Below are 11,371 nucleotides of genomic sequence, written 5' to 3'. Positions count from 1 at the left end.
TACTGGTACTTCGTCAACTCGGTAAAGCGCAGGTTGTGACAACTTCCCATGGAACACACCAGCATTATTAAAAAATCCATATGTCTGTTATAAACATGACAATTGGCATGAGTTGGTCTAACTCCGGTGCGGTCAATTAATGATCACTCTCTCCGCCCGCTAGCCGTAGTGAGCAGGGATATGTAAGTGCAACTCGCGCACACATAGTCACGGAGTCACGGACGTCACGGACGTCGTGAACGGTCGTGAAGGCTTGGAGTTGTCTTTGAGAATAGGGAGTGGGCCCAGTGGGCCGTAATGTATAATATTATAGCTGGCGAGCTTGGAAGGAGATTAGTTAATAATGGTTGTTGTTACAGTATCTTAAAGACATGTTTCCGATATGTTTAATATTAGTGTAATAAGAAAGAAAATTCCAGATATCGTAAACGTACCTGGTAAACCACCGATGCCGTTTATTTGCAGTTTTTACACTTAAAACATATTTTTGTGATTTCTGTAATATTCAATTTGTGGTTGTTTCGGACGCAGTTTTTGAGGTGATAAAATTAATTCATTATGCCAATAAACACAGATAATAGCATATTAAAATTCACCATGCAAGTTGTAATATAATAATAACTCTTACAGGATGCTGTGTTTCCTTATCGTGTTTGTGGGTTGCTGGATTAGTGGAATAGCTGAAAATATACACATGACAAAGGTTTTTATACTGCCAATTGAACCTGGAATGTTCAATTGGACCTTACAAGGTATGGGCTAAATTTTGCATGCAACATATGTAAACCTGTATAAAGTATTATGAATTTACTAGGTATAGCTGTTTGTTTTATGATAATTGTGTAAGAGTGCAGAATACTGATACTGAAAAACACTGCACCAATATGTAGAGAAATATGTTTCAGAAACAAGCAGCAAATATGTAAGATTTGAGGTTTTCACGGCGGTGACTATGAAGAAAGCAGTCTTCTGGGATTTGGCACTGTGTATATGTGGTGTTAACCGACGTTTCGGAGGAACGTACCGTTTCTCACGGTGTTGTCGCTTGCAGATTTCTTATACTTTTTCTTCTACCCTGAAGATGGGGGCGATACGTTCCTCCGAAACGTCGGTTAACACCACATATACACGGTGCCAAATCCCAGAAGACTGCTTTCATCAAGCAGCAAATAGACTGGCATAGCAGTATATTTAGGAGGTGCTTTGTTCTCAACTTTGCCAGGATACTGGCTGTCCTGATTGATGTTTTCCTCAATCCAACCAGGCAAATTCCATGGTAGTATCATGATCAGGCTATGACAGCTTCCTTCTGAATTCTTTACATTCATCTTTCACTCATCATTCTACTGTTTGATGCTATGTAATCATCTAGTACTGATAACCGACAGAAAAGCATTAGAAAGCAAAATTAATTTTTTTTTTTTTTTCATTTATAGGCGCAACAGATCAGTTTTCTTATCGGCCTTCACTGTTAAATGCACCAGATCTCCCTCCTTGGATTCACTATGTATACAGTGACAGACATCAGACAGGCTTTTTGTATGGAGTTCCTCCTCAGCAACATGATGATGTAGAGGTTAGTGTATCATGTTATATTTGATTGTCGTAGTCATATGCAGTATAAAAGTCTACCAAAATCCATATGGCAAAAGGGATACTTCTCGCACTTGGCACATTTATACATGTGGCATAGCCAACAGGCCAATAGCATATTCACATATAAATTTCTTCCAATATTACTCAATTCTGTGAACACCTGCTCTGCCCATCAAATATAATCACAAACCTCTGTTACCTTATGAAACATTCAGTTTGTCATATTACTTCTTGTATCACAAGGGCATGTCAAGAGTTACACATTAAATTATTATTCTTAGGCGATTGATTGAGTGATTGATTTCGTCACTCTAGTAGATCATTGTACATGATATAGGACAAGTCAAGTCATACCCATATCAGAGTAAGGAAATGATTCTGATATAAATTTCAAGATTTTGAAGCTTGAAAGAGAGAAATACTGTTTAAACAATTGTAAATGGTACTCAGCCAAGTATAATTAGAATGATCAAGTCAAGGAGGATGAGATGGGCAGTGCGTGTAGCACAAATAGGGGAGAAGAGGAATGCATATACAATATTGGTTGGAAAGCCAGAAGGAAAGAGACCACTGGGAAGACCAAGATGTAGGTGGGTGAGCAATATTAAAATGATCTTAGAGCGATAGGATAGGATGGTATGGATTGGATTGATCTGGCTGAGGACAGGGACCAGTGGAGGGCTCTTGTGAACACGGTAATGAACCTTTGGGTTCTATCAAATGTAGGGAACTTCTTGAGTAGCTGCACAATTGGCGGCTTCTTGTGATAGGCTCATCCCCATGAGTGAGTGAGTGACAGTGATGGTATGCCTGTTTCTATATCTTGTCAGTCTGACAAATAATATAATGAAAATCATTTAAAAATCTTCTGAAACTTAAATGCTGTAATTATCAAAGTGTAGAACTAAATGGAGTATTGATGAGTATATTTATTGTTACAAATGTATGTAAACTATGATGTGAATACATACGAAAAATAAAATGTTCAAGAGTTTTTATGATATTTTTTCTTAATTTTCAGCTGGAGATTGTTGGACTAAATCGAAAGAACTATGAAACACGTCGGAGAGTGGTTCATATGAATGTTCAAGAGAAACCAGGTAAGGAAATTATATATTTTTTCTCATTATGTTATTTTCTGACCTTAATGTGAAGCAAAGAGGAGCATCGGGTATAGGCAAGGAAGCCAGCAGCTAATCACTTGAGCTATGGAGTGACTATGACAACAGTTGATCCAATATGCTAAAGTAATGTGTTTTCAAGAGCAGGTCATTGCAGTGCACTGCCGTCTGCCTTGAAGAAGGTGGAGGCAGTTTTGAACACCTGTTATAACTGTGAAGTGCCCAGAGTTTGATCATTTGATAGCTTGCACCATTTGGTGGTGTTGTGTGACTTGAAAACTAAACATGATAGGACATGTACTATTCAGTATATTCAGCTATTTTCTTTTAACAAGGAATCACGCTGTGCAAGGGTTGTACTTGAATTTTGTTTCAAGCTATATATATATATAGGACATATTATAAGATAAGGTTGACTAAAAAATAGACGTGTTACATTATAACCCGTTTTACTTAATAACAGTAAATACCGAACTGAAGGTTGTCTTCTAAGAATTGATTGCTTAAATGATAAGTATTCTTGTATGAAGGTGACTGCTCTTTGACATACAGTGAGCCTGAAAATATGTAAGAAATGTATTTGCCACAAGTTCTAGGTCACCTGGTTCTGTCTATGACCCTCCCACCAGAATAATTTAAATTGACCTGTCATGCAGTCAGTCAGATCTAGTGTTCTTTTTGTAGATCCAGCAAAACATGAAGTGCAGATGAAGATTGATAATTTGAATGTGGAGGATATGTTTGACTCCTATCGTCTAAACCGGCTGTTGGATGTATTTCGTTGTGAGCTGTGGCGTGAAAGTGAAAGTGATCTTTATGTCACATTTTTGGCATCAGCTGTGCACCTTGGAGCTAGACATCCACTTCGGCCAAATGAAGGAGAAGGGTTAGTGTTACTAGCAAACTGAACTGTGAATATTTACATCACTATTGGAGCTGTAACAAAAGCTATTTTATCAAAACTTTTAAGTTTGATGAAGCCGGCCACGCTCTACTCCCCAGGAAAATTATTTAATTAATTCCTGGTACTAATTTCTGTTAGAGGCTGAGTAAACCCCAGGGCAAAGTGCGGCTGGAAGGATTAGGTCAACTGAAAAAAATTCAATGACCCCATTGGGTCTTGAACCCATGACCTTCTGGCTTGTAGCATAGCCCCTCAACCAACTGCGCTACCGAATGTCCCCTTCACTTTAGTATTAGATATAGTAATGCAACAGAATGCTTAAATACAATATTATTTTTATTTGGTAAATTACAAACACCTCTCAGTACGATTCATGAAACATAACATAAATAGTAGGAAGTGTTCCTTGTTTCATTCAAGAGCATATCTACTGTGACATGCTGGAGAGATTAGTCAGTGAAAAAGATCAGAACAATATTATATAACTTCTGTTATAATAAAAAATTAAATTCTTTATAGTGACTCTGCTTTAAAAGTTAATTTCTCTCAATATTTCTGTTGACAGTGTTGTTTTGAGAATTGGCAGCAGAGCACAGTTTTCTGTTGCACTTGTGAAACTGCAGGATGAAGTGAAACCACTGTGGAAGCGGGGTTCATGTCCACGGGATTTCAAACGAACAACTGTAGAACGACTCTTCCGAGATGAAGGCTTTGTTCTTGATTGGTGTGCTTTCAGACTCGTAAGGATGTTTGCAGTTATATGTGCCTTGTTTTGCTGCATGTAATATGCCTGCACCTGTCTCCTCTGGAATATAATACACATTCTAATTAAAAAAATAAATAAAATTAAAACATCCTTTATTATGTAAATTGTACAAAATTTTCCAGAGTTTTGGAATACAGCAAACATTGTAAGTGTATGAAGTATAGGATATTAAATTACAGCGTCGTGTTTAGAACTGACTTTGCATCCCACTTTTTGCCATCTGTGTGCAACATCGGTTAATATTCTTTTATCGTCTTCTCTTTATTATCACAGTAAAGAAAAGACTAGAGAATATTAACTGACATTGCACATCAATGGCAAAAAGTGGAATGCAAACTCAGATTAAATACAGGGTCTTTTCATGAAGATGCTTCAGTTTCAGTTACATATAAGTACCTAACTACATAGTAAATATCACTGTAGTTGACGTCTGACACGTTTTCCACATATATGCCATCAGCCTGTATGACCATTTGCATCCTGCATCAGAAATTGAGCTCAGGTTTGGCTAGGGTTCTTCAGTGACACTGACCAGCAGCACCCTTCTTATTGTTCATCACACTCCAGTTGTTCCACACTTACGAGTATTACCTGATATGTGCATTACAGACCTGCTTGGTGCTTTCCTTCACTCAAATTTCAATCAGAATTAATGCCAATAGCACACACTGTTCTGTCGAGGTTACCATCTTGATGACTGCTGCTTCAAGACGTTGCCAACAAGGGCAGCGTACTCTCTCAAGACCGCTGAACTCAGGGGCACCAAATACAATGATGTTTGCTATGTAGTCAGGTAATTAGCATTTAAAACTGCTCTGCTACTGCAGTGTTAATTAGTAATTACATAGTTAGTTAGATATCCACTATGCAGGAAGAAATAAAAAGGACAACTTTGAAGAGACAAGGTTGCTTTGACTTTCTGAGCACTGGCACAGGGGAGTATCACAAGATGAGTTCAGAAAGTTTGAACAGTGTTTGCTACATAAATTAGATGTTACAGCTATTAAGAAACTATGCAGTTTAATGTGTGCTGCTGCTAAAATGTGGTTGACTGGTGCCTACAGTTTTGCATACTTTTGAATTCGTATTCAGGTTGAGGCAAGTTCGTCATCTTTGCATCAGCATTTTCCAGCTGGACCAGATTTAGAATCACCGGCTGATCATCGACCATTAAGTCTTGGTCAAGAAGATTTCTGGATACGTCCATCAAAGTCTCAGGTGCCACAACGAAGTTATGTGAGCGAGTTTGTTTACACAATTATGATACCAATGCTGGTGATGATAATACTGGTACTGATTCTTTCACTCATATTGTGCTTCCATCATGAAGGAATGTGAGTATGCTGGTTTACTCAGCTACACATTTAGAACATTTGTCACACTGTATGTTTATTGTCTGTAGTATTTGTATCTCATCTCCCTGCAGCATGAAGTGTCCTTAGGTAGTGCATAGAGTAGCTGACCTGAAGATGTAGAAGGTAGCTCCAGATATTTGAAATAAGCAATGATGGTCAGCCTGCAAGCAGGGGTCCTCCAGCTTGTGGGGTGGATCAGGGTTCTACAGCCCTGTACTATAAGAAAAGTAGGATGTTACAAAGTGTCACAGTAGACCTCACATTTGGACAGCTTTGGCATGATCTTAGGAAGGAAGAAATTCCATGAGATATAGTCTGTAGAGTAGCATTGTCGGTAATGAGAATTAGGATGGATCTTAAGGAAATAGAACATGAGGAAGTGAAATGGTTTCATCTGTGTAAGAGTTGAGGTTTTCACGGCGGTGACTATGAAGAAAGCAGTCTTCTGGAATATGTTGTGTTAACCGACGTGTTGGAGGAACGTATTTCCTCCATCTTCAGGGTAAAAAAGTCCATGCCCTGGGTTCTCTCCAAGTCGATCCTCATGACAAAATGGCCAGTTTCGATGTAGTGTCGCTCTTTGCCAGGGTGCCTATAAAGGATACTATGGATCTGCTAGGATGACATTTCGAAAAAGGTATCTTGAGACTCTTCTGCCAGGTCCTGACCACCTCATACTTCAGCTTCAATGGCCAGTTCTGTGAACAAACTGATGGTGTGGGAATGGGCTCACCACTGTCTCCGGTCATCGCAAACTTATATATGGAGGACTTCGAGGAGAAGACACTTGACTTGTCCCCACACAAGCCCCGCTGCTGGTTTCGCCACGTGGACGACACCTTCGTGTTCTGGCCACACGGGCCTGACAAGTTTAAGGACTTCCTGAACCAACTAAATAGTATCCACCAATGTATTCAGTTCACAATGGAGACTGAAATTGACTGCCACCTCCCCTTCCTGGATATAGATATTTACAGGAGACCCAGCGGTTCTCTGGGCCATAGAGTGTACTGCAAATCACCCATACAAACCTCTACCTTAATGCTGCGTCCCACTACCACCCATCCAACAAGCTAGCTGTACTTTCCATATTGGTGCACAAGGCTATAGCTCTATGCGGTCAAGACAGCCTACATGCGGAGTTGGTGCTCCTTGGGGATGTTTTCAGGCAGAACGGTCACAACTGGCAGATCCGCAGAGTTCTCAACTGTCCAAACATCAGTCAGCCCAATGATTAACCGGGCTCAGTCGCCTTCCTGCCCTATGTTGGGACTATATTCAACCAAATCAGCAGAATGCTGTCATGGCTCAACATCAAATTAGTGGGCCTGCCTCCAAATAAATTATCTAGTTTCCTCTGGTGAGTCAGAGATAGCCTGAGACTAAGGAAACTGGGTAGATACAGTATCCCATGTGAGTGCGGCAACGTATATATTGGGCAGATGGTCCGTTCCGTGGTCTCGAGGTTTGGAGTAGCGTCAGTGGCTCATCCATCTCAAACATCCAGACAAGTCATCTGTGGCTGAACACAGCATCAATTTAGGACACTGCATTCAGCTTCAGAATACCTCCATCCTAGCCACCAAGACCCGTTATTTGAATTGCATCATTAGGGAGGCCATTGAGATTAAACTCCATCCCGACAATATGAACAGAGAGGTGGGGTTTTGTCTCAGCAAGTCGTGGAAGCCTCTCATCTGTTCCCTCAAGAAACCTCCAGGACATGATGCTAGATCCACAAGGCCACGCAAGTCCATGCCCGACAACCATAGCAAGCCTTCCCCTCTCCTCTCTACTGATTTCCCATGTAGCCCCTCTCCCTTCTCTTCCTGCTACTATACAGGTGGGTTTGTTCTCAACATTAGTCTATTTGCACCTGCTCACACAGGTTCTTCACTTGCGGATTTTCTTCTTTTTCTTCTACCCTGAAGATAGAGGCAATATGTTCCTCCGAAACGTCAGTGAACACAACATCTACATGGTGCCATATCCCAGAAAACTGCTTTCTTCATGGTTTCAACTGGTTTTAGGTGGGGGTCCAGTGGTATGAACACTAATGATTGTTTGGGTCTCGTAAAGGGTGGAGAATTGCCTGACCAGCTGCTTCACTCTCAGTTTATCAAGAAGGACTTTGCTCTGAGGAGTTGATTGATTGGTTTATTGGTTTATCATAGTTTTATTTTGTTTTTCCTGTACTTATTTGCTTGTGCTGGAAGAATAGTCATCAGTCATTCATCATTATTATGACTTTAAATTTAATTTTCACTGGTCTGTGATTTAATGCTATATAATTATAAGCACTGGACAAAGGTAGGATTTATTGCTACATTCTGTATAATAATGTAGAATTTAATGTACCTATTCCAAATGGGTACATCGGAAGTTGTTTAATGTAAAAGATAATGTGTATTGAAAGTCATGAAATAACCTTTAAAATTGTATAAAGTTACAAAAGAAAATGAGAATCTTATGATAAATGGGACGGATATTCAATATTCTTGTCTGCCACAAGCAGCAGATCAGGGGAGGAATCGTTACACAAATGTCATAAGGTCCACCATGTCAGAATTTCTCTGCTTGTAATTATACAACTGTAATTCAATTTCACAACAATCTACTTACAGGAAGTCCACCACTGGACACAATTCTGAACCAATGCCATATATATCTGATCCTCACAACTTACATTGCTAACTTCCATCCTGATGTTATCCATTCTATTTCTATTTTCTAGTCTTCCATATGGCTCTTATCCAAGCAGTCCCCACCACAACTGCTAATGATATCTGCCAAGATATAAGTGAACAATAGGTGTATGCAAAGATCAGTATTCTGCAGCAAATTAAATAATGAATGCAGATTCTAATTCGGTTACAGTATGCTTCTACAGAGATAAACTAAAATAATTGTTTGGAATTTTAAAAATGTATCATTATGTTTTCTGATTACTAATGTGCCAGGAACACAATCACTGTTGAGTCTGTAAACAAGGTACGCTGTCTCTACAGAAGTAAACGCAACAAGGAAACACCAGCAGTTCAGATGGTGCAGTACACAGCCGTGCATCGAGCAACCAACACTCTTAGATCTCTGTCTAGCCAGAGGCAGGTTCCAAATCCACCTTCTGATCAGTGTTCTACTACAGTATCTCGTTCACGAACTGCCAGTCCCAGCAGCTCCTTGCCTCAAACAAGTACTCCAAGGTATGTATGACTACAGGGTGTAATTAATAATGTGTACTTGGCATTAGAGGGAAACATGCTAGGTTGGACATGTGAATAACCTTCCTCATATTTGTGCAGGAATTGGCAAAATTTGTGCTTGGTACTTGACTACATCATTGTCTGTTCTGTGNAAATTGGTTCAGACATATCAGTAAAATTGTTGGAAGAACCTGACCTTTTGAAAAAAATAATAATTGTAAGATTTGAGGCTTTCACGGCGGTGACTATGAAGAAAGCAGTCTTCTGGGCAAAATCCCAGAAGACTGCTTTCTTCAAAATAATAATTGTTGATGGTAAACAACTCCAACATCCTCATGGGAAAAGTTCAGTCTTCCAGAACAAGGGATATGTGAGTTTCAAAGGTGATTCCTTCTCTTTATATTAGAGTAAGCACTTTTACCATTTGGTCTAACATTGGAAAGAAATTTATGCAAGTGTCAGATTTGATTCAGCATAGGTCATGAGAGTTGAGGCAAACAGAAGTTCCTATGAAAGTGAATCATAATTTTGAAGGCAGACTTATTCCAGGATTGATGTAATGTGGTGCATTACATATTAATACTATTCTATTGCAAGAAATCTCTTTGCAGGATGTCTGTGGAATGCAATACATATTATCGCCCCCATCCCCCACCATACACAGGGCCAACCCACAGGTGAGAATATTTCTGTATGAAAGAATCAGGAGCATCACATTTATTTGGAAGTAAAGTACATTGCAGGTACAACAGTCCTATTTTGCATGTAAAATGTAATTTAAAAACTTTTCAGAGACACAGATGTGTTATGCGGTTGTTATTGCTGAATTTTATTGTGTTTTAATGAAACTTCCATGTTAAGTGGATCTCTTGTCATCATGGCATGACACAGCCTCAGGTTGCAGATGGAAGGCATGGCACCCATGTATGGAGGTTAGCTGAAAATTGGATAAACAGTCTTGGAGAGCCAGTAATGGATTGCTTTTCAGCTTGGGGATTGAACAAGACAAAATCCCTCTTTTTCAAAAGCCAGAGTATTATGAAATATTAGGTAAGGTCTTGGACTTTGATGAATTAAGCTACAGTCCTGTTTTCCACACCTCGTAGTCTCTATGTATTCTGAAACAACTGCTTTGGTGTTAATTAGCCGAGTGATGCTTATATACTGTGGCATATTTGCCTAAGGAAAGAACTGTGAAGCCAGCTGAGACAGCCATTGCTAGGGAATGGCTCTGCAAACACACCTGTTACTAAGCAACAATAGAAGAACTATTGGGAGAGGTGTTTTCTGTGTGGTCCATGGTGAGGCTACATGGCGAGCAGCTGTGATTAAAAGAGAGTCTTGCGATGGCAATGAGAAGAGTAGGAGGTTGGTATATGGTGGCTGCCAGCCTGGGAGTTAGTCAGTTGGAGCAATGAGTGAGTTGTGAGACAGAACATGAACATCGATGATGAGGAGGCTACAGCACTGAAAGCCATTACCAAGTGACAACCAGTGAAGACAAAGCAGACAGAGAAGACTGTATGTGCTGTAGTGAATTTCAAAGAGTGTGAATTAGCATTAGCACTATAATTATTTGTATTTACATTCTGTAAGAGTTCAATAAATCCAATTACCAATCCAAATCCCATCTGTAGCCACTCAGACACGTAATATTACATTCCATGGATCCAGAGTTAGTCAGAAATGACCATTTAGTATGTGTAAGTCTATTTTAACACTTCACGGACCGGTGATTTAACCTTTAAGTGATGGCCCTTTAAATTCCGGTAATGGCAGTGGGATGGATTTGATTTAAATACCCGCAATTTTAAAGCAATAAAAACTGTAATCATTTCCTAAAATTGCTGTGATTTCTACAATTTTTGTGATAAACGAACCAAATAAACGCTGTTTTTTTCTAGAAATAATATAGAATCAGATATTGTAATTTACAGACTTTATAAAATGTGTAAAACTTTTTAGACTGATTCCAAATATAAAATTCCCAAATTTGTCGTCTGTCTACAAGAATTCGTACAGTTCTTGGAACTAAGAATGCTGTATGTAGATGTAGCAACACAGCAGATGATTATGTAGACATGTTTAGTCTTGCATGTCTCGAAGCTTATACACGTACCTTCTTTCGGTATGCAGAGATGTGAGCGTGTTGTATCTCTTCGTTTATAAGAAAACAAGTTCTCTGTTCTGACCCTGCTCGGTTAGTTTATTATCAGAACTCTCAAGGCTACCGTCTTTATGCCACAGCCAAACAGTGTCATAACTTTCAAACCTAGTATTCAATGAAGTTGTCAGCCCCCACCATGGCGACGTCTCGTTTGGAAGACGCTGACATATTTCAACTCATAAACGACTCCGAATCAGATTGTCGTACCGACAATTCTGAGAGCGGCGTTGAGGAAAGTGAATCAGAAATTGATTTCGAC

The 11,371-nt window shown here is 39.4% G+C and overlaps 1 protein-coding gene across 2 annotated transcripts in view; it reads left to right on the top strand.

Moving 5' to 3' along the window:
* Positions 1-30: 30 nt before the first annotated feature.
* LOC111868763 (epsilon-sarcoglycan) overlaps positions 31-11,371 on the top strand; it is a 16,593-nt gene continuing 5,252 nt past the window's right edge. The window contains exons 1-9 of one of the 2 annotated variants that reach the window (XM_033753159.1): positions 31-539; positions 631-752; positions 1,437-1,576; positions 2,618-2,696; positions 3,402-3,603; positions 4,187-4,361; positions 5,480-5,721; positions 8,703-8,945; positions 9,557-9,622. In XM_033753159.1, the coding sequence (XP_033609050.1) occupies positions 632-752; positions 1,437-1,576; positions 2,618-2,696; positions 3,402-3,603; positions 4,187-4,361; positions 5,480-5,721; positions 8,703-8,945; positions 9,557-9,622 (1,268 nt within the window). In that variant the 5' untranslated portion in view covers positions 31-539; position 631. The remainder of the gene's footprint in view (positions 540-630; positions 753-1,436; positions 1,577-2,617; positions 2,697-3,401; positions 3,604-4,186; positions 4,362-5,479; positions 5,722-8,702; positions 8,946-9,556; positions 9,623-11,371) is intronic. The other variant, XM_023859714.2, reaches the window with a different exon arrangement.

This window comes from Cryptotermes secundus, unplaced genomic scaffold (genome assembly GCF_002891405.2).
Source record: "Cryptotermes secundus unplaced genomic scaffold, Csec_1.0 scaffold174, whole genome shotgun sequence".
Classification (NCBI taxonomy): domain Eukaryota; kingdom Metazoa; phylum Arthropoda; class Insecta; order Blattodea; family Kalotermitidae; genus Cryptotermes; species Cryptotermes secundus.
Note: the sequence above shows the minus strand (reverse complement) of the source record. Positions and strands in the feature narration are given on the sequence as shown.